This window comes from Gopherus flavomarginatus, chromosome 3 (genome assembly GCF_025201925.1).
Source record: "Gopherus flavomarginatus isolate rGopFla2 chromosome 3, rGopFla2.mat.asm, whole genome shotgun sequence".
Lineage (NCBI taxonomy): Eukaryota > Metazoa > Chordata > Testudines > Testudinidae > Gopherus > Gopherus flavomarginatus.
The window spans coordinates 237,908,158-237,931,708 of record NC_066619.1 but is presented as its reverse complement, the minus strand read 5'-3'; the positions used below and the strand labels follow the sequence as shown (position 1 = coordinate 237,931,708).

At 45.3% G+C, this 23,551-nt stretch overlaps 1 protein-coding gene across 5 annotated transcripts in view; it reads left to right on the top strand.

Moving 5' to 3' along the window:
• Positions 1-2,946: 2,946 nt before the first annotated feature.
• Positions 2,947-23,551, top strand: part of GUF1 (GTP binding elongation factor GUF1) — a 54,727-nt gene continuing 34,122 nt past the window's right edge. Inside the window, exons 1-5 of one of the 5 annotated variants that reach the window (XM_050947643.1) lie at positions 2,947-3,377; positions 6,393-6,504; positions 8,063-8,211; positions 8,464-8,544; positions 14,058-14,135. In XM_050947643.1, coding sequence (XP_050803600.1) covers positions 3,231-3,377; positions 6,393-6,504; positions 8,063-8,211; positions 8,464-8,544; positions 14,058-14,135 — 567 coding nt within the window. In that variant the 5' untranslated portion in view covers positions 2,947-3,230. Of the gene's footprint in view, positions 3,378-6,392; positions 6,505-8,062; positions 8,212-8,463; positions 8,545-14,057; positions 14,136-23,551 lie in introns of those variants that run through there. The other 4 variants (XM_050947640.1, XM_050947642.1, XM_050947641.1 and 1 more) reach the window with 4 other exon arrangements.

Genomic DNA, 23,551 nt, shown 5'->3' with positions numbered 1-23,551 from the left:
AACTTACAAGTATAAGATGAAAGACAACAGGTGGATGCAACAAACAGATTGGGGGGGGGGGGCAAGACAATAGTGAGACAATTATGAACAGTATGTAACTATCTGATAACACAAGAGATTTGGCAAATAGTGAGAAGAACACACTCCACCAGTATTTCTGTCTCACTGAAGGAATTTCAGTGAAAGTCTATTACTAAGTTATTTCAAACATACTATACTATGTTATGTATAGTATAAAACCAGTGTAAAGTTCTCAAAAACACTGAAGGAAATGTAATCAGAAATGATCACAAGAACATATCTGTGGACAGCTCCAGAAGTTAAGAGAATCCTGGTAATAAAGAAAAGTATATTACTTTAATACATAGGAACAGAAAAAGTGCTTTCCTAGTTTTTTTATATTATCCATTTTTATTTTTTGAAATTGAAAACAAAAACTATTTAGAATGTTGACTCACATTTACTCTACATTGCCTATATTTTCTTTGTGGTTAACAGATAAAGAAATGTTAAAAATTAATTAAATGTAATACTTTAAATGGATTTCTACCAAAAGAGATGGTCCATTATGCGTACCTTGTTTTGGAAGAATATGATGTCAGAGTAAGGAATTAACAGTTGGGTCAAGTTATCTTATTTCTCCATTTATATGTAGGAAAGTTTTCTGTAGCAGAGACTTTCTTGTACATATTCTTATATATTATTAATAAACCTTATATTTCTTCATTACCTTTCATCTGAAATGCTTTATAAAAATAGGCCCAAATCCTGAAAGGGGATCCATTTAATGGATCCTTATTCATGTATGTACCATTTGTGGATTAAGGCCAAAATAAGCTCGCTCTTGTATAGAAGAATTTCATTCTCACTGCTGCACTAAAAATTTTACTGATGAATTTAAAGTATGATTTAACAGAGTCAAGGCATCCAGTAACATTACAACTAAAGATAGCCACATTTACTTTAAAGGCTTCTTCTATACAAATTTATTTAATCAATTATTTAGATTAACATACGTTTATTCAAGTATCAGACGGGTAGCCGTATTTGTTGCTTTTTACAAATCCAGACTAAGAGTCCTGTGGCACCTTATAGACTAACAGAAGTATTGGAGCATAAGCTTTCATGGGTGAATACCCACTTCGTTAGATGCATGTAATGGAAATTTTTCACCCACGAAAGCTTATGCTTCAATACTTCTGTTAGTCTATAAGGTGCCACAGGACTCTTTGTCGCTTTACACATTTATTCAGATTCTTCATTTTTACATTTTTATTATTTTAGTAACAGTGAAGGATGCATTTATTTAATAGATGATTAATTTTGTGCTTGTGATTTGTGTCAAGCTGCATTAGGATGGAAATAGGTTTTCAATTAAAAGTGCACAAAAATTGCATTTTTAAATTGTTTTTCATTAGTTAAACAAAACCACCTTAAGTATGCTAAACATACTTGTTTTCTTTGTATTTATCAAAACATGTTTTGCATTTAAAAATAACAGATTTACTAAAAAAGGAATAATGATCTCTAGTCAGGGAATTGGGTGGGATCCACAAATGGACTGAGGTGCCTAACTCTCATTTTAAGGCACCACTATGGTCCACAAAACTCCCAGTCAGCTGACACCAAACCCTGTAGGGGCCTATGATTTTGCCTCTGGACAGGCACATGGTAGCCTCACTCTATTGGACCATCTTAGCATGCACACTACTGCCTCATGATAGGCATCCAGATACCTATCTCCCTCCTAAGACCCAGACTGGTTCCCAAACTGGAAAAGATAGGTGTTTGGCTGCCTAAATTACACGTGGGGGCCCAATCCAATAGGAAGCTTTGCCTCCCTTTGAGACCTGCTGCATGACCCAGATGGGAGAAGCAGCAGGGACTAGTGAACGCGGCTATGATGCGCACAGCTCCATGAGGAAAGGGTGCATATGCAGAGCAGTTATCATTCAGCCGTGGTCTACACTGCAGTTAGTTCAATGCAAGTTAGCTTATGCTGACCTGTATCAGTGAACACGCTACATACAGTCTTGGTCCTGCTAATGTAAGTGCCCTACTTACACTGACATAACTCCACCTCCAGGAGAGGTGCAGGGCTTATGTCAGTGTACTCAGGGCAATGCAGTGTCCATGTAAGGTGCCACAAGTACGCCTGTTCTTTTTGGGGATACAGACTAACAGGGCTGCTACTCTACAACACCTAGACACTGTGTTACTTACACCAGCTGTTGGCTGTTATTCTTTCTTGACTTTCCTGTCCAATCCCTAAAATTGACAAAAGTCCCCCCTGCTCCCAGCCCGGTTACTAACAGGGCCTCCCATTTGGAAGAGGGCTGCTCCCGCCTCTCTGCTCCCGGTCTGGCTGCTGACTGCGGAGTTGGGCCACCCCCGAGAGCCGGGGGATGCCAGGATCCCAGCAGGGAATGGCGGGGGGAGGGGGGGGGGCGGCAGCAGCGTGCAGCCAGGAGCGGCGCGAGGCAGCCAGGCTCTGAGGGGGTGGGGGAGGAGCTGCTACGGACTCGAGAGCCCAGGCTCTCAGCCCCCCACATGGGGCCTCTTAGGTCAGTCCCTGGTGAGGACACGCACCGCCCCCCAGGAGCAGGAGCTGTACGTTGCCTTAACGCGGGTTGCCTGAAGGGCACAGGCTAGAGGTGCCCCCAGGGCCGGGACCAGGAGAAAAGAGCTGTCCCTCGCGTCGCCAACTGCCCTTAAATCCGACTTAGCGCATGCGCAGTGCTACAGAGGCCGCTGTCCCTCCTACTACCAGTCCCGCCCTTGAGCTTCCGGGTCAGGCTCTCACCAGCGCGCGCAGGGGTCGGTTTGGGACTGGGGCCTTGGCCGCAGGCAGCGCCTGGCTCGTGCAGCTTGGCGGTGAGACCCGCCTGCCCCGAGCGGCTCCTGCTCCTGCGGGCGCAGCCCCAGCCGGAGCTCTGCGGCCCGCGCCGGCAGGGCCCCCGGTGCAGGGACCGGGGGAGGCAGTAACAAGCCGGTGCGGCTGGCCCGGGGGCGGGCTCGCTCTCCTGGGCCCTCGTGTGACTCTGCTCCCGTCTCTCCCGCCGCTGACCGTGGGCGGGGCAGGTCCCGCTGGAGTGTCCCTGGATGGATCCCGAAGCTCCCCTGGTCCGGAGCCGGAAGGAGCGGAGGCGGCTCTGCGGAGCCCGCGGCTGAGCCCCGCGTGGCCTCTGCCTCCGTGCTAGTTGCGTGTGATTCCGGCCCCTTGGGACAGCATGTTGTCGCGTGTGACCAGGGCAGCGGGGGTCGGGGTCAGGCTGCGGCGCGCCTGTAACGCTGCAGCTTTGTTATGCTCTCAGCCGGGCATGGAAAAATGCCCTGCGGCTCATGTTGTGTTCTCCAGACCCTACAGTTCCCAAAAGGTGATGAGATTTTTTTTGTTTGAAATAGATACAACATTTGAAAACTTGTACTACTGTCGGGTAGGGGATGGAAATCCCTTTTAACCCAACTGGATGTCTCTTGGCCCTTCAGCTTTTAATTCTACTCTAGCAAGAAGGCCTCACTCACCCTGTTTAATCCATATCAGTCATTTCCCAAAAATGTTGTTTTGGTGCTTGCCTATTTTCAGTCAGTTGGATTTTAATATTGTTTGCTCTGGTTCAAAATAAAGTGTGAAACTCAACTATGTCTAATGGTCTGAGCTCAAATTGGGAGCATAGGTACTTGAATCCTAATTGTGGCTCTGCCACTTGCTATTTGAGGTGTGATTTAGAAGTATGCAAATATTGATTAAACAAAGCAGAGTGCTAGTATTACCATAACTTAAAAGGCTCCCAAATCTTTGGTAATAGATGTGGAAGGATAGCTTATCTATTTACTAAAGCATGAGCTTTCGTGGGTGAATACCCACTACTTCAGATGCAAGTGGGTATTCACCCACGAAAGCTCATGCTCCAAAACGTCTGTTAGTCTATAAGGTGCCACAGGATTCTTTGCTGCTTTTACAGATCCAGACTAACACGGCTACCCCTCTGATACTATCTGTTTACTGTTCTGAGGTTTTTTTATGCACTTTTTCCCTTGTAAAGAAGAAACAGAAGACAGGTCCCATTGTTTCTGCTGAACATAATGTGATAAAAATATTGCTATCACAGTAAATATATGCTTTTTTGCTTCTAACGGTACTCTAATTCAGTGCAGTTGGAGACTAAGCAGTCCCTAAACCAGGGATTGGCAACCTTTGGCACCCAGCCCACCAGGGTAAGCCTCCTGGTGGGCTGGGCCAGTTTGTTTACCTGCCATGTCTGAACGGTCGCTGCTCCAGCCCAATGGGAGTGGCGGGAAGCAGTGGCCAGCACATCCCTTGGCCTGCACTGCTTCCTGCAGCCCCCATTTAGGGTGACCAGATGTCCTGATTTTATAGGGACAGTCCTGATTTTTTGGTTTCTCTTATATAGGCTCCTATTACCCTCCATCCCGATTTTTCACACTTGCTGTCTGGTCACTCTACTCCCATTGGCTGGAAGCAGCCAGTGGGAGCCGCGATCAGCTGAACCTGTGGATATGGCAGGTAAACAAACCGGCTGGGCCTGCCAGGGGGCTTACCCTGGCAGGCTGAAGGTTGCCCAACCTCTGCCTTAAACAGTGCATGGTTTTGTTTTTTGGGGGGGAAATGAGTTACAGCATGCATAATATAGTGCCTGTTACATGGCCCACAAAATGCCATATATAGGAGACGTAGGGTCTGAACTTGCAGTCCTTATACAGATAGCACCCATGGAAGTCAGTGGAAGATTTTTGCCTAAAAATTTACATAATTTGTTTCTGAGACACAGTTGCACAATCTTTGTAGCTGAAGGAAAGCTAAAAGTCAGCCACAGAGCAAGGGTTGCTTCAGAAATGTATAACATCCTACCAAAAAGGACTTGAATGACCACTTGATGTACTTACCTAGCCTGCTGCAGAGTCATTCTGCAGAATTTAAACTTTTATTAAGGTTAAAATACGTTTGTCATAGTTGTAAATGTATTTTACAACTGTAAACATTTATACATTGTTTTTCCTGAGTCTGCAGACAGTTCGAAATAGTAGCTGTTAGATATTAACACTCCACAACATCAGTTAAACTTATTGGGATGTTAATACCAAAGACTATAACTTTAAAAGGCAGCATTATTTTATTTTGTATGTATTAGCAGATAGGATGGGGAAAGAGTTGGGTGGGGGTTAATTGCTGCAGAAAAGCAGATGTAGATGGGAGAAAGAAGCAGAGGAGGTAGTGAACCAAAGGAGTATGGGGAAGGAGAGACAAAAATAGGAGGGGTCATAAAGCTGAGCATATTTTCTTGCTGAATGGGCAATAAAATATTGACTAATTAATTACAATCTTAATACGTAGAGGTAGAGTCTTGCCAGAGTCTTTGCACCATACTTGCTGATATCAGTGGGTGTTCCACTTCGGATTGTTCATAGTATGCTGGCCTCAATTTATACCCTGGTTCTGACTACAGCTAAAAGTGGAATTCAGTCTGCTCCAGAACAAGTTTGACGCTCTTCGACTAAAATATACAGAGGGTCATAAGCAAGGACCATGTTCAGATTTATTTTATTTTGGTTTAGGTGACTTGGTCCTCTTCCATCTGTCTCCTCTTTCTAACTTTCTCCCTCCAGTGCCTGAACTGGCAAGTTGGTGACCAATCTGTCTTTGAAAAGCTGTTTGTGTCTTTTGTTTGCCCTCTAACCTTCCTTCCTCTTGGTAGTTTCAGACAGAATTGATACTTAGTAATTATTGGAGGAATTGTTCCCAAAAGACTAATTGTGTAGAGGAATTAATTTTTCTCAGGTTACACTTTTGCAGCTGGAAATGAAACTTGATAGAATGAAGAGGTGAGCCATAGCCTAATCTCAGCAACCTAGTGTCTGAAACACTTGCATTAGTTACCCTTTTCCCTAGCTTGTCCTCAGAATTATTTTAGAATGCTAAAACAACCTGCAAAGCTGCTTCAAAATACTCTAATGAATGTTCTATCAGGGGGCAAAAATTTAAATAGATTTAATGGTAGCTGTTCATGTACTAATCTCGCAAATGTTTGTACAAGTTAAGGAAACAGACACGAGTGGCAATGCAAACATTGAGGGGAAAACAAAGGAAGAGGAGATGAGGGAGAAATAAGGATGAAACTTTTTCAAGTTCCAAAGAAATGAGGAGTTACTAGTTACATGTATTAGGGTGACCAGACAGCAAGTGTGAAAAAAATTGGGACAGGCAGTGGGGGGAGTAATAGGAGCCTATATAAGAGAGATTCAACTGTGCCTGTAAAATCAGGACATCTGGTCACCTTATTCACGTATACAGGTATTCTGCATCCTGATTTGTGAAATTACACCCTAATCGCTTTTTGAATAGGAATCTCTCTACATTTTATGTTTTTCAGGAAAAACTGGATATGTCTATATTTCCTGTTGAAAATATTAGAAATTTCAGTATCATAGCTCATGTAGACCACGGCAAAAGCACTCTAGCAGACAGGCTCTTGGAAATTACAGGTAAACATTGTGATTTTAGATGTGTTTTTAGTTACCTTTACTTGTCACGTGGGCAGGTGCTGTGCAGACTTCCTAGTACAGTTCTACCACAGCATCTCTAATACCCATGCTATTCTAATCCTGGGCTTCTCATGCACATACACCATCACTTGTACAGCAGTATAGATTTTGGTGTATTGCAAACAAATCTCAACTAGACAAAATAAAACAAAAGGGGAGGGTAGAAAGAACCAAGGAAGTGATGTGTTGGGGAATGGGATGAATAGATTACATTTCTAAATACAATGTTCTCTGTGCAACTCTTGATACACGATAAGTAGGTCAGTCCCTACAATATTTATTGTACTTATAGTCAGAGTTTGAAGGGCATAAAAAATTTTGGGCAGTCAGAAGGGGACTGTTGAAACCTGGAAACTTAAGACAATGGTTTTAGGGGGTAAAACTTAACACAGGTACTTCATGGTTAGCCCTCCCATTTCAATGGAGAGAGAGATAGAACTGACTTACTTTGGAGCAAAAAATCTTTTGTATGGGCTTGGGAAATGGAATGGTCAGGGGAATGTATGCATCATACATTTTATAGCTTGGTGTGCTGGGCTGGGATGTGGGAGATCCAGGTTAATCTTTCTGCTCCGTCTGATTTAGAGCAGAGTTCTTCTCTAAGTGCCCCAGGCTCAAAAACCTTCCTGGAAAAATGCTACATCTCTATAAAACATTTAGGTGTTAATCATACAACACATTACACAGAAATTTCATTTAGATGAAAATATTTCAACCTACTCTAGTTCACATCACTCTTACGATGAAATAGTGGACCTTGTTTCATGACTATGGAGGTGTAGCTTGTATTGAAATCAGTATGGTTATATTATATTCTGTGTGAGTCTATGCTGGGAATGCACACCCATTTGTTGACCTGGCTCTGCCATGTGCACATTAAGAATTCAGTGTGGATCCTGTGGATTCTCTGTTATGCAGATCTGCTGACTGTTTCATGCCTCAAGTAGAAAGAGTGCAAATAGCAGAGATGCTGCTTCATTTGTGAGTTTGGATTTCTAGTAGACATGGAGGGACTGTGCTGCTATTGAGTGATCCAAGGGGGAAGGATTCCTTCAACCCCGACCCCAAAGGAACTCTCAGGCTATGATCTGGAGTATGATTTATAGGTCTTAAGCCTCCCTCAGTGTGTCTGTAGATCCAGAAAGATATTACTCATCATTTCATGTTACAAGAAGTTATTTTTGTAATCACCAGATCATGCAACAATTTTATTTTAATTGAAAGCTTAGATTCTGCATAAACTGATAGATAAGCCCCATCTCATGAAGGAAAGTGCCCTGTGTGCCTTTGGAAAGTGAATTTGTCGAGCTTTGCTCTTATGTAAAAAGTCACCCTTTAGATCTAGATTTAAAATTTTGAGGGAAGGAATCCTTTCCCCTTGGATAACTCGATAGTTTCCAATGGTCTGTATTAGAAACTAAACAGAAGCTACCATACTCCTTTTGGACAATGCAAAATTATACTTGTTTAAAATTCAATTTTTAAAACATGTTTTTAGGAACAATTGCTAAAACTGACCAAAATAAACAAGTGCTGGATAAACTGCAAGTGGAACGGGAAAGAGGGATCACAGTTAAGGCACAGACTGCATCTCTCTTTTACAGTTATGAAGGAATGAACTACCTCTTAAATCTCATTGACACACCAGTAAGTAAAGTATAAATATTGCTAAAAAATCACATGAATCTAAATGTCTTCACTTTAAAATACTCACTCTTTTGAAATGTTAGGTTTGCCCATTATTCTGTGGTATTAAATTTGTAAGTTAATCCTCAATATTTTTCCTCCTCAGAAGCTTGAGCTGATGTGTTATCATACAAATGAAATCAGAGATTGTTACTGCAAGTGACTCTAGTTAAAGTTGTACTTGGAGTTCTAAATACCAATTTTTCTCCACAGGGTCATGTAGATTTTAGCTATGAAGTATCACGGTCACTGTCTGCCTGTCAAGGTGTCATTCTTGTAGTGGATGCAAATGAGGTAGAGTTCCAAATTCTCCTGTTCTATGTAGTAAAAAGTATTACCTTACGAAGTTTCCCAAGTCACTTAAACTTGCACTTTGTTACCCTTTTACCCTTTGGAAAAAGCGCTATTGTCACCTCAGACAAAGAATAAGAAAGCGACTTAGGAAGTACCAATTAGATATGTATCTGTGGATACGCTCGTCCTATGAAATGAACATGAAATAAGCTTAACCAGTAATATTGCAAGATTAGTGCCCTGCTTCCTACAAAGTGCTGAACTCATCCTCTGGGCTGATGAGGGCCTTCAACTCCACAGACTTTACTGGAGTTGAAGGCACTCAGCTTCTTCCAGGAAGTGCTCAGCAGCTCACAGGATAAAGCCCCCAGAGCCAAGTTGATTCTGGAATTCTGATGCAGTAACAATGCAAATCAGACCAGTGTTAAGACGAGTATACTCATTTTGTTTAGTTTTGTGATACAGTCTGCAGCACTTCAAACTGTTGGAGATTTTGAATTTAAAATTTTGCTTTGGGGAGACATTCCTCACTCTAGCTATAGTATAGTATTACTAAAAACATAAGCACAAATGTCATTAAAAGTTGTGCCTATTTAGAGGGACAGAAAAGATATCTAGTAAACAGTTATTTACAGGAAAATTAATCTTGTTAAAGCAACAGGATATCAGAGAACATTAGATCTTGCTATATTTCTGAAAGTGCACCTAAGTCAGTAGTTGTAGGCAGGTAAATAGTGTTAAACTGTGTTTAATTAAACTTTAATTTCAAATAAGATGTGCAGTTGAAATCTGAAGCGCTTCCCAATAATGGAGCTATAGAACACTGAAATGAGATTGATTTGTACAAGTATGTCACACTTTATATTAAGGTTTCATTTATAAGTAGTTTATAAGGAGTTAAATGATTATTAGCTGTTATAACCATGTTTCAAACACTAATATCATCTGCAAACTAAGTGTATTCCCTATGCCATGATCCAAAACATTTATGAATATATTGCATATGTTTCCCTTCTCTTACCATTCTGTTAGCTTTTTTGACTGCATCTGAGTGGATGTTTTCAGGGAACTATCCACGATGATTCCAAGATCTTTCTCGAGTTGTTACAGCTAATTTAGACTGCATCACTTTGTATGGATAGTTGGGATTATTTTTTCCCCGTGCACATTAATTCATACTTAACACTGAATTTCATCTGCCATTGTTACCCAGTCACCTAGTTTAGTGAAATCCCTTTTTAGGTCTTTGCAGTCAGATTTGGTCTTAACTATTTTGAGTAATTTTGTATTGTTTGATAAGTTTGCCACCTCACCGTTCATCTCGTTTTCCAGATCATTTTTCAATATGTTGACCAACACAGGTCCCAGTACAGATCCTTGGAGTACCCTGTTACTTACCTCCCTTCATTGTGAAAGCTGACCATTTATTCCTATTCTTTGTTTCCTAACTTTTAGGCAGTTTGCTGATCCATGAAAGGACCTTCCACCTTATCCCATAACTGCTTACTTTGCTTAAGAGCCTTTGGTGAGGGACCTTGTCAAAAGCTATCTGAAAGTTCAAGTATGCTATATCCACTGGATCACCTTTAGCCACATATTTATTTGTTGATCCCCCTCAAAGAATTATACAAGATTTATAAAGGGAAATCATGCTTTACCAAAGCCATATTGACCCTTTCCCAACATATGTTCATCTAAAGTGTCTGATAATTCTGTTTTTACTATAGTTACAATCAATTTGCCTGATGCTGAAGTTAAGCTTACCAGCCTGTAATTACCAGGATCCCCTCTGGAGCTTTTTTAAAAATAAAAATAAAAATTGTGACTTAGCAACAGGGTCACTCACCACACTGGCGCCTCTTGCTGGGCGTCTCAGGAATTAGCTCAGTCCCAGTGGGTACACTCTTAGGTGGCGGCAGCAGCGGCTCTCTCCTCCTCGCCTCCGCACCCGTTATAGCTCCTTTCTCTTGTCATCTGCTTCATGGCACAGCCCTCCAGCCATGTCAACATCTGGTCCCCTCAGGGGGACTCCTCCAACAAGAGCTGAGCCACTTCTCACAGCAGCTTGGCAGTCCTCAGCCAGGCCACTCCTTCCCTGCTAGCACCTGCCCATTCTCTGGTACTGAAGCCCTGTAGGAGGCCAGTCTTCTCCCTAGGGCTCCCTGCAGTAGACTAACTCACTCTGGTCTGCGGCTTCCTTTTATATTGGCCGGCTTTGCCGTGACTGTCTGGTCCAGCTGCCATCTTAATTGTCTGCAGCCACCACCCTAACTGGCTGTTTTGCCTGCAGCCACTCCTTTGGCTGGCAGCTGCTCAGCCTGGATATCTGGCTGGTCACAGAAGCTTATTTAAGTGATAGGCTATGTAACACAATTAGTACTTCTGCAGTATCCTATTAGTGTTCCTTCAGAGCTCTTCAGTGAATATCATCTGGTGCTGATGACTTCTTATTGTTTAAGTTATCAATTTGTTCCCACACCACCTGTATTGACACCTCAGTCTATGACTGTTCCTCAGATTTGTCACCGAGGACATCAAATGGCTTCTCTGTGGGGATCTCCCCAACTTCCTCTCAGTGAAGACTGATGCAAAGAAATCATTTAGCTTCTTTGCAGTGGCCTTGTCTTCCTTGAGTGCTCCTTTAGCACCTCCATCATCTGGTGACCCCACTGATTTTTGGGCAGGCTTCCTGCTTCTGCTGTACTTAAAAAAAAAAAAAAAAAAAAAAAAATTCTGCTCTTCATTTTTCTGTCCTTAACCAGCTGCCTCTTCAAATCCTCTCTTGTCCTGTTACCTTATACTTTTATGCTTGATTTGCCTGAGTTTATGCTCCTTTCTATTTTCCTGAGTAAAATTTGATTTCCAATTTTGAAAGGATGCCTTTTTGCCTGAGACTGCCTCTTTTACTTTGCTGTTCAACCATGGTGGCCTTTTTTGGTTATCTGATTGGGTTTTTTGTTTGTTTGGGGTATACATTTAGTTTGAGCCTCTATTACAGTGTTTTTAAATAAATAGTTTCCATGCAGTTTGCTGGCATTTCACCCTTATGACTTTTAATTTCTGTCTATGTAGCTTCCTCGTTTTTGTGTAACCCCTCTTTTTGAAGTTAAATGCTACTGTGGTGAGGGTTTTTTCATCCCCTTCCTCTCCCCCTCCCCCAAGGATGTTTAAATTTAATTACATTATAGATGCTGTTACTGAGCGGTTCAGCTATATTCACCTTTGAATCAGATTCTCTGCTCCACTTAGGATTAAATCAGGAATTGCTGCTCCTTTTGTGGGTTGCAGGACAAGCTGTTCCAGGAAGCAGTCATTTATGGGGTCAGCATCCCTTCCTTAGGTGACATATACGTAGTCGATATGAAGATAGTTGAAATCTGTTACTGGGAAGGTTTCTGTTTTTGTAGCCCTTTGAATCTCCTTGAGCATTTTGCAGTCAGTCAGTCATTCATCCTGGTCAAGTGGTAGGTAATATATTCCTATTGCTGTGCTGTTAGTGTTCAAGCATGGAATTTCTATCCTTGGAGATGCTATGGTACAGTTTGAGTCATTTAAGATTTTTAGTTTGACTCTGTGCTTTCTTTCACATACTGTGCCTCTCCTCCCCCACTCTGTCATTCATGTATATTGGGATTACCGTATGCCATAGATTATCTTCATTCCACCAAGTGTCCAGGATTCTTATTACATCAATTATTTTCATTTAATGCTAGGCACTCCAATTCACCCACCTTAGTACTTAGACTTCTAGCGTTTGTGTATAGGCATATAAATGGGCGTCACTCACCCCCGCGGCGCCTCCTACTGGTCGTCCTGGGAATTAGCTCAAATTCCAGCTCGGAGCACCCTCTGCAGGCTGGTGATCCGCCTTTTGGCTACTGGCCCCATGTCCCTTTTATGTGGGCTTCTGCCCCCCGGCAGTAACCTCTTCCTCTTTCTTAGGGGTTTCCCCTCCCTGGGAACCCCCCCACCCTCTATCCCCACTTTGCCTCAGTGTCTTGGCAACTGCCCAGTCATTAGCTAGCCCCACGCCCTGGGGAAGACTGCAGTATTAGCCTCTCATCATCGGCAAAGGGGGTTGGACCTGCTGCCTTGGCCTACCCCTGGGTTATAGACTCATAGACTTTAGGGTCAGAAGGGACCAATATGATTATCTAGTCTGACCTCCTGCACAAAGCAGGCCACAGAACCCTACCAATCCACTTCTATAACAAACCCCTAACCTACATCCAGGTTACTGAAGTCTTCAAATTGTGGTTTGAAGACCTCAAGCTGCAGAGAATCCACCAGCAAGTGACCCATGCCCCACGCTGCAGAGGAAGGCAAAAAAACCTCCAGGGCCTCTGCCAATCTGCCCCAGAGGAAAATTCCTTCCCGACCCCAAATATGGTGATCAGCAAAACCCTGAGCATGTGGGCAAGACTCACCAGCCAGCACTCAGGAAAGAATTCTCTGCAGTAACTCAGATCCCATCCCATCCAACATCCCATCATAGACCACTGGGCATACTTATCTGCTGATAATACTGCAACCCCAGTACCTCCTGGCCTAATCCTAGGCTGCAGCCTGGGGTTCCAGGCAGGAGGTCCCCAGCTCCTCTGCCTTTCCGCAGCTCTGCTTCACCCTAGGTACCTTATTTGGTTCTCTACAGCCAGGCCCGTCTCTCTCTGAACCCAGAGAGAGACTGTCTGGGCACCTGGCTTCTCTGCTCTTATATAAGGGCCTGTTGCTCAGTTTGGGGCATGGCCCCAGCTGCTGCCACTTCCCCAATCAGCCCAGCCTAAAAGGCTGCTTTCTCCAGCCCCAGCCCTTATCCAGGGCTGTTTTAACCCCTTCCAGGCTGGAGCAGAGATCCACTCTGCTACAAGGCACTTGTACATTTTGTCAATATTCAATTGCTTGCCTTCAAGTGTAATGTTTAAATGGAACTGTGTTTCATGTGACTGTTCCACACTAGCGCCTATCTCTCCTTTATTAACATCTTACCTATCCTCTTTACTTGGATATAGAGTTCCCCCTTTAATAAATTCATTCTTAAGGGATGTCTTTGGCCAAATTGTGTGTACCTCTGCACCAACTAACAGATCAGTTATTTGTACAGCTCTAGTTATAAGTACATCAGTAGAAGGTGTTACAGGTGATTATTAGCAACCTATTGACCTACTGGATTCTATAACAATTGCTTTATTAAAATATCTATTACTTTTTAACCTTTTATAAACAGAACCTTAATATTAAGTGTCATCCAATTATCTTTTAAACAAGACTAGGTTCATACAGTACTGTAGAAGGGAATTATTTTTGAGCATTAATACATTTACTATTACATTATTTCCATGTTTTTTATATTACCATTATCTAAAAGTATATTATTGAAACCAATTAAAGAGAATATTACCTCCCCAAAAGAAGGGATATGTGTAATAGAAAAATAGGCTTCTTATCTGTTAATACCCTAAACACAGAACATAGTAGTAGTGGGTGATAAAATGTTGTTTATGAATGCTTTCCAGGGTATTCAAGCACAAACGATGGCAAACTTCTATCTTGCTTTTGAAGCACAACTGGCAATAATTCCTGTTATAAACAAGGTAATAATGTTTTAGACTTTATATATAGCAATTTTTACATAACCATGACAAAACTATGAAATACAAGAAATGTGTCACCAAATTGAAAGATGCAACAAAAGATGGAGTGAAGTTTACTTGTGTTTTAAGCTGCCAATCCGTAATAAATATGGTATATTAGTATTTTAAGCTATTTGCAGTGAATTTTAGACACTGTGAAAGGTGTCAATTTACACAGTATGATAGGTAGAAACTTTACTTGGGTGACAGCAGTGAAAGAGTCCCCACACAGTGGGTGTTAAGTTTATACAGCCTTGTCTATGCTAGATTTTTAGGACATACCAGAGTTTTAGCTAATGTGTTTGAACAACACACCTTAAATCCTAGTCAAGGCAAAACCAAACTGAAGGGTGTACATTAAACTGTCCCCTCACCTCGTTTACTGTGAATCTTTAGCTCATTGGGTTGTAAGTTATGTTAAAGTAGGGTACTTGGGAACATGGAACTTGCATCGCTTCTGAGCTTGACTCACTCTGAATCTTAGTCTGGAGAAACAAGAAAACAGCATTGTGGGTGAGATGATGTTCCCTTGCTCTATTCAGTCCTTTACCTCTGGTGAAATGATGAAGAAAGGTAAAATGAATGTTAAATGTGATGGTACTTTTTCTTGATAGATTTGCTTGATAACATTGCAGCCCATCGTGATGATTTAAAACACTGTATGTCAGTCTGCTACAAAATTCTCTATCTTTATTTTAATTTCTGGTAAATCACACAGCCAGCTTTCTACAAAGATCACTTAACTTCCACCGTGGTGTTCATTGTATATGAGCATGCTTTTCATTCCCGCCCCGCCCCCCTTCTGTTTTCAAAGGTGATACATGCGTGAGAGTATTTGGCTTGTCACCTAATCAATATTCAAGAAATATACTTTAATGAGCTTTTAAGAAAAAGACTCCACAAATGACAAGCTCTACCTGTAGGGTTGTGTGAGTGGAAAAGCAGGAGATAGGTTATTGATTATCTAATCAAGTGAACTGAAATGTGTAGATGTAAAATTTTCTCAATATCTGCGCTGTAAATAAGGCTGAGTAGTGTTTTACCCTTGTGCTAGATGCAGACTTGCAACATCACATGAATTTTTCCAACTGAGGTACAAAATCTACCTCCCTTCTTTTTATTAATCATTTTTTGTTATAGTAAAGCATCCCCTTCAAAGGTACCAAAGGGAAAAAATAAAGTATTGCCAGAGGTGAATAAGCAAATAGAACTTTACAGTGCTGGGCTATAGCATAGTTTATAAAGCTGTTTTGAAACTTGTAACCTGTCTATACCTTACTAGCAATCTTGTTAGCAGTATTCTACAAGAATTGTTGTTATAAGCAGGTCTCTAAAAGATTCATAGATTCATAGACTCTAGGACTGGAAGGGACCTCGAGAGTCCAGTCCCTTGCCCTCATGACAGGATCACATACTGTCAAGACCATCCCTAATAGACATTTATCTAACCTACTCTTAAATATCTCCAGAGATGGAGATTCCACAACCTCTCTAGGCAATTTATTCCAGTGTTTAACCACCCTGACAGTTAGGAACTTTTTCCTAATGTCCAACCTAAATCTCCCTTGCTGCAGTTTAAGCCCATTGCTTCTTGTTCCATCATTAGAGGCTAAGGTGAACAAGTTTTCTCCCTCCTCCTTATGGCACCCTTTTAGATACCTGAAAACTGCTATCATGTCCCCTCTCAGTCTTCTCTTTTCCAAACTAAACAAACCCAATTCTTTCAGCCTTCCTTCATAGGTCATGTTCTCAAGACCTTGAATCATTCTTGTTGCTCTTCTCTGGACCCTCTCCAATTTCTCCACATCTTTCTTGAAATGCGGTGCCCAGAACTGGACACAATACTCCAGTTGAGGCCAAACCAGCGCAGAGTAGAGCGGAAGAATGACTTCTCATGTCTTGCTCACAACACACCTATTAATGCATCCTAGAATTGCATTTGCTTTTTTTTGCAACAGCATCACACTGACTCATATTTAGCTTGTGGTCCACTATAACCCCTAGATCCCTTTCTGCCGTACTCCTTCCTAGACAGTTTCTTCCCATTCTGTATGTGTGAAACTGATTGTTCCTTTCTAAGTGGAGCACTTTGCATTTGTCTGTATTAAACTTCATCCGGTTTACCTCAGACCATTTCTCCAATTTGTCCAGATAATTTTGAATTATGACCCTGTCCTCCAAAGCAGTTGCAATCCCTCCCAGTTTGGTATCGTCTGCAAACTTAATAAGCATACTTTCTATGCCAACATCTAAGTCGTTGATGAAGATATTGAACAGAGCCGGTCCCAAAACAGACCCCTGCGGAACCCCACTTGTTATACCTTTCCAGCAGGATTGGGAACCATTAATAACTACTCTCTGAGTACGGTTATCCAGCCAGTTATGCACCCACCTTATGGTAGCCCCATCTAAATTGTATTTGCCTAGTTTATCGATAAGAATATCATGCGAGACTGTATCAAATGCCTTACTAAAGTCTAGGTATACCACATCCGCCGCTTCTCCCTTATCCACAAGACTCGTTATCCTATCAAAGAAAGCTATCAGATTGGTTTGACACAATTTGTTCTTTGCAAATCCATGCTGGCTATTCCCTATCACCTTATCACCTTACAAGTGTTTGCAGATGATTTCTTTAATTACTTGCTCCATTATCTTCTCTGCCACAGAAGTTAAACTAACTGGTCTGTAGTTTCCTGGCTTGTTTTTATTTCCCTTTTTATAGATGGGCACTATATTTGCCCTTTTCCAGTCTTCTGGAATCTCTCCCATCTCCCATGATTTTCCAAAGATAATAGCTAGAAGCTCAGATACCTCCTCTATTAGCTCCTTGCATATTTTAGGATGCATTTCATCAGGCTCTGGTGACTTGCAGGCATCTAACTTTTCTAAGTGATTTTTAACTTGCTCTTTTTTTTATTTTATCTTCTAAACCTACCCCCTTCCCATAAGCATTCACTATGTTAGGCATTCCTTCAGACTTCTCAGTGAAGACCGAAACAAAGAAGTCATTAAGTATCTCTGCCATTTCCAAGTTTCCTGTTACTGTTTCTCCTCCTCCTCACTGAGCAATGGGCCTACCCTGTCCTTAGTCTTCCTCTTGCTTCTAATGTATTGAGAAAAAAAGTCTTCCTGTTTCCCTTTATTCCCATAGCTAGTTTGAGCTCATTTTGTGCCTTTTGCCTTTCTAATCTTGCCCCTGCATTCCTGTGTTGTTCGCCTATATTCATCCTGTGTAATCTGACCTAGTTCCCATATTTTATATGACTCCTTTTTATTTTGTAGGTCATGCAAGATCTCGTGGTTAAGCCAAGGTGGTCTTTTGCCACATTTTCTATCTTTCCTACCCAGCGGAATAGCTTGCTTTTGGGCCCTTAATAGTGTCCCTTTGACAAACTGCCAACTCTCCTCAGTTGTTTTTCCCCTCTGTCTTGATTCCCATGGGACCTTACCTATCAGCTCTCTGAGCTTACCAAAATTCGCCTTCCTGAAATCCATTGTCTCTATTTTTCTGTACTCCCTTCTACCCTTCCTTAGAATTGCAAACTCTATGATTTCATGATCACTTTCACCCAAGCTGCCTTCTACTTTCAAATTCTCAACGAGTTCCTTCCTATTTGTTAAAATCAAGTCTAGAACAGCTTCCCCCCAATAGCTTTTTCAACCTTCTGAAATAAAAAGTTGTCCGCAGTGCAGTCCAAAAACTTATTGGATAGTCTGTGCCCTGCGGTGTTATTTTCCCAACATATATCTGGATAGTTGAAGTCCCTCATCACCACCAAGTCTTGGGCTTTGGATGATTGTGTTAGTTGTTTAAAAAAAGCCTCATCCACCTCTTCCACCTGGTTCGGTGGCCTGTAGTAGACTCCTAGCACGACATCACCCTTGTTTTTTACCCCTTTTAGCCTAACCTAGAGACTCTCAACACTTTCGTCTCCTATGTCCATCTCCACCTCAGTCCAAGTGTGTACATTTTTAATATATAAGGCAACACCTCCTCCCTTTTTCCCCTGTCTATCCTTCTTGAGCAAGCTGTACCCATCTACACCAACATTCCAATCGTGTATTATCCCACCAAGTTTCAGTGATGCCAACAATGTCATAGTTGTATTTATTTATTAGAATTTCCAGTTCCTCTTCGAGTGCTTGCTCATATCCATTCCAGTTAGGTGTGCACGCACCGTGTGCACGGTCATCGGAGATTTTTACCCTAGCAACACTCCGTGGGCCGGCAGGGCGCCCCCTGGAGTGGCGCCGCTATGGTGCCGGATATATACCCCTGCCGGCCCCTCCGCTCCTCAGTTCCTTCTTACCGCCCGTGTCGGTTGTTGGAACAGTGGAGTGCAGTTTGCCTGACGTCCACCTCCTTAGCGATTCGCTCGTTTCTTTTCTAATTGTGTATATAGTTCGATTGCTTCAAGTATAGTTAGTGTTAGTTATTAGTTCTGTAATAGTTATTGTAAATAGTTTGGAGGGATCGGGGATTAACCCCTTCCCCTTCCCCTGTACCGGGGCTCATGCCTGGCTCACCGGGCTTCAAACCGTGCTCGGCCTGCCATAGGCCGATGCCCACAGGAGACCCGCACAACTCCTGTCTTAGGTGCTTGGGTGAGTCTCATCTTACGGACAAGTGCCGCATCTGTAAGGCGTTCAAGCCCCGGACTAAAAAAGAGCGGGACATTCGCCTAAAGCAACTGCTGATGGAGGCAGCGTTGACTCCCCAGTCCTCGGCACCGTCAGTGGCACCGGGAACAAGTATCTCCTCGGCACCGGAGCGCACGCCAACGGTGAAGGCTCCTCGACATCAGCCTTCATCGGCCCAAGCTCCCACCCGGCACCGTTCGCTCTCACCAAGGAGCAAGAAGCACAAGCCTCCTGTGGCGGCTATATCCACACTGCAGTCCGAGCGCTTAGACAAGTCAGATCGCCCGGCACCGTCAACTGCCGCAGCACCGACGTCCTCCGCACTGTTGATTCCGGCCTCGCAGGAACCGTTGAGTCCGTTGCTTACCAGCTCCCCGGCACGCGCCATAGTTGAGCTTACTGTGCCATCCACTCCGGAGATGTTCTCCACGGCACAAGACTTGATCGCCCTGACGGAGCCTTAGCTGCCTCGACCCCTGACACCGCCGGTGCGGGTCCCTCAGTCTATGGGCAAGCCGGCCCTTGTGAGACCTTCTTTGCCCGGTACCACGGAGCTTCGCTGGTCCCGGTCCAGGTCCCGCAGGCACTCCCGGTCCCGCCATCGATCCCGGTCCCACGGCTGCTCGCAATCCCGGTACCGTTCTTCGTCGAGGTACCGGTCGTACTCGCGGTACCACTCGAGGTCCTGGTCGCCGTCCAGATACTACCAGCACCTCTCCAGATCTCGACACCACTCGCGGCACCGGGTTTCTCGCAGCCGATCTTGGCACGGGGATTAGACGCCGGTCAACTTCCCGGCACCACGCTGGTCGCAGGTCCCAGTCCCACTCCCGGCACCGTCACGACTCTCGGTACCATTCTCCGGCACTGCGTAGAGGCGGTCCGAATGGATGCAGAAACCCACATCAGATGGTCTCCGTCCCACCGTGGCCATCCCGCCATCCGTCAATCTCCTCTCATGCAGAATCTGCATCATGGGGATTCAGATAACCACCAGTGTCCTCATCAGTGGCATTTTTGGACACTTTGGACCTACCATCAGAACCAAGGTGATCCGCATATTCCACCGCGCTCCGCCCCTTCTGAACATCGGGCACCAGAATCCACTGTGAGCAGACCTCCCCCGGCGGGTACGGAGGAATCTACAACCCACGTACCAGATCCACAAGATCCGCAGGACATCCCCCAAGACCAGGAGTCGCTCCAAGACCTGCTGGTCCCCGGGGTTTCATCCTCTTCTTCACCGGATGAAGCGGTGGCGGGGACGGCTACATCTGGACCGCCCCCCATTGACCTTAGGTCGCACCAGGACCTCTTGCGTCGCGTCGCCCTCAACATTAACTTACCCGTTGAGGAAGTTCCTGAGGTGGACGACCCGGTTGTAAGCATACTGTCAGCGGAGGCTCCAACCAGGGTAGCCCTCCCCTTCATCCGCTCAATACAGGCGCGAGCGGATACCATCTGGCAATCCCCGGCATCCGTACCACCCACAGCCAAGGGGGTTGAACGCAAATATATGGTACCATCCAAGGGGTATGAGTACCTGTATATACACCTTCCTCCTTGTTCATTGGTGGTTCAGTCCATCAATGAACGGGAGCGCCATGGCCAGCAAGCCCCTGCGCCTAAATCAAGGGAGGCCAGGCGCATGGATTTGCTGGGTAGGAAGATCTGTTCTGCGGGAGGCCTCCAACTCAGGGTGGCGAACCAGCAAGCCCTCCTGAGTCAGTACAACTATAACACCTGAGAGGCAGTAGGGAAGTTTGTAGAGCTCGTCCCGTAGGACTCCCGCCAGGAATTCACAGCTCTCCTGGAGGAAGGGAAGAAAGTTGCGCGGACCTCCCTCCAGGCCTCGCTGGATGCCGCCGATTCGGCAGCTAGAACCGTCGCCTCAGGGATTGCCATGCGGCGTATATCGTGGCTGCAGGCGTCAGGCCTATCACCTGAACTCCAGTATACCATACAGGACCTACCCTTTGATGGCCAAGGCCTCTTCTCCCAGAAGACGGACCCTCGCCTCCAGAGTCTGAAGGACAATCGCGTAATTATGCGTTCGCTGGGAATGCATACGCCACAGACTCAGAGACGATCTTTCCAGTCGCAATCTCAGCGCCCCTACCCTCCACCTCGACCAAGGCAGGACTTCATCAGAAGGCGAGGTTGTACCTCTCGCAGACGAGAGTCTGGACCTCAGGGGGGTAACAACTCTGGTCCTACCAAGCCACCGGCGGGACCGAAGCCAAACTTTTGAGGGTGCGCCCGAGAGCGCCGTACCAATTACCTCCCAGGATCCTTTTCAGTTTGCCAACCGCCTTGCCGTATTCCTCCCTGCACGGTCCCAGCTGACTTCGGACCGTTGGGTCCTCCGCACGGTGGAGTATGGCTACCGTCTTCAGTTTATTTCAACCCCTCCTTCCCATCCTCCCTCCTCGTCCCTCTTCAGGGACCCCTCTCACGAGCAACTCCTTCTGCAGGAGGTGTTGAGGCTCCTTGCAATGGGAGCTATAGAGGAGGTTCCAGAGGAGTTAAGGGGCAATGGGTTCTATTCCTAACCTAAGGGGATATTTCCTAATTCCCAAGTCGAAAGGAGGCCTCTGGCCTATCCTGGACCTGCGAGGACTGAACAAATTCATGAGAAAGTTCAAGTTCCACATGGTGTCCCTGGGAACCATCATCCCTTCCCTGGATCCCGGAGATTGGTACGCTGCTCGCGGCATGAGGGACGCATATTTCCACATCGTGATTTATCCTCCGCACAGAAAGTTCCTATGCTTTGTGGTGAATCGTCAACATTATCAATTTGCGGTCCTTCCCTTTGGCCTCTCCTCGGCCCCTTGAGTGTTCACGAAATGTATGGTGGTAGTCGCCGCCTTCCGCCGCCGTCGTCGAGTACATGTCTTCCCATACCTCGACGACTGGCTCATTTGAGGGACCTCCGAGGCTCAGGTCACCGCCCATGTGAACGTCATCAAGGACCTATTCACCCATTTAGGCCTGATTATCAACCTGGACAAATCCATTCTGCTTCCCACGCAGAGGATAGAATTCATAGGGGCCTTGCTGGACTCCAATCTTGCAACAGCCAGCTTACCCCCACAGCGGTTTCAGGCTATAGTCTCCCTCATACAGAGGATACAAAGCTTCCCAACAACCTCTGTTCGCAGCTGTCTCGTCCTCCTCGGGCACATGGCTGCGTGCACTTTCGTTACGAAGCACGGAAGACTGCGCATGCATCCTCTTCAGACTTGGCTCGCCTCAGCCTATCGTCCTCACAGAGATGCCCTAGACATGATAATTACGGTTCCACCAAGTGTTCTGGGCTCCCTCAACTAGTGGCTGACGCCTTCCCTGGTGTGTGCCGGTCGTCCATTCCACCCGGCACAGCCCTCGGTGTCTCTGACAACAGACGCTTCCTCTCTCGGCTGGGGTGCACGCTTAGGGCACCTTCGTACCCAGGGCCTTTGATCCTCTCCGGAGCTGGGGCTTCACATCAATGTCTGAGAGCTGAGAGCGGTCCGACTGGCATACTAGACCTTCCAGCAATACCTACAGGGCCATTGTGTTGCAGTCTTCGCAGACAACACAACGGCCATGTATTACATAAACAAGCAAGGAGGGACACGATCTTCCCCCCCTTTGTCTAGAGGCGATGCGACTGTGGGACTTCTGTATAGCCCACTTGATAGAACTGGTAGCCTCCTTTCTCCCAGGAGTCCAGAACTCTCTCGCGGATCACCTGAGCAGATCCTTCCTGTCCTACGAATGGTCCATCCGTCCGGACGTCCTCCTTTCAGTATTCCGGAAGTGGGGCTTTGCCCAGATAGACCTTTTTGCCTCCAGGGAGAACAGGAAATGCCAGGTGTTCTGCTCCCTGCAGGGTCGCTCCCCAGGCTCCCTCTCGGACGCCTTCCTAATTCCCTGGGAAGGTCGTCTACTTTATGCCTTTCCGCCCTTTCCCCTTGTTCACAGAGTCCTGCTCAAGCTCCGCAGGGACAGGGACAGGCTAATCCTGATCGCTCCGGCGTGGCCGAGGCAGCACTGGTACACCATGCTGCTCGACCTATCTCTGGCGAACCCGATACCTCTGCCACTCTACCCGGACCTGATAACGCAGGACTCCGGCAGACTTCACCTCCCAGACCGGCAGTCCCTCCACCTGACAGCTTGGCTGCTGTCTGGCTACACCAATCCAAATTGCACTGTTCCACCCCGGTGCAACAGGTCCTCCTAGGAAGCAGGAAGCCTTCCACGCATGCGACATATCTTGCCAAATGGAAGCGCTTCTCCCATTGGTGCGCCCAGCGTAACCTTGCTCCCACAGGTGTATCGGTCCCCATTATCTTAGACTACTTATGGTACCTCAAGGAGCAGGGCCTGGCGTTCTCTTCGATAAGGGTACATCTGGCCGCGATTTCCACCTTCCATCCTGGGGAATCCGGCAGTTCGATCTTCTCTCACCCGGTAGTTTCCAGGTTCCTTAAGGGCTTGGAGCGGCTCTGCCCTCCGGTTAAGCGCCCTTCCCCTACGTGGGATCTCAACCTTGTTCTAGCTAGGCTCACGGCCCCTCCCTTTGAGCCGTTAGCCACCTGTTCGCTGCTGTACCTGTCCTGGAAGACGGCCTTCCTCGTTGCTATCACCTCGGCCAGACGAGTATCGAAGCTTCGTGCTTTGATGGTGGACCACCCGTCACGATCTTCCACAAGGACAAGGTACAGCTGCGACCGCACCCGGCT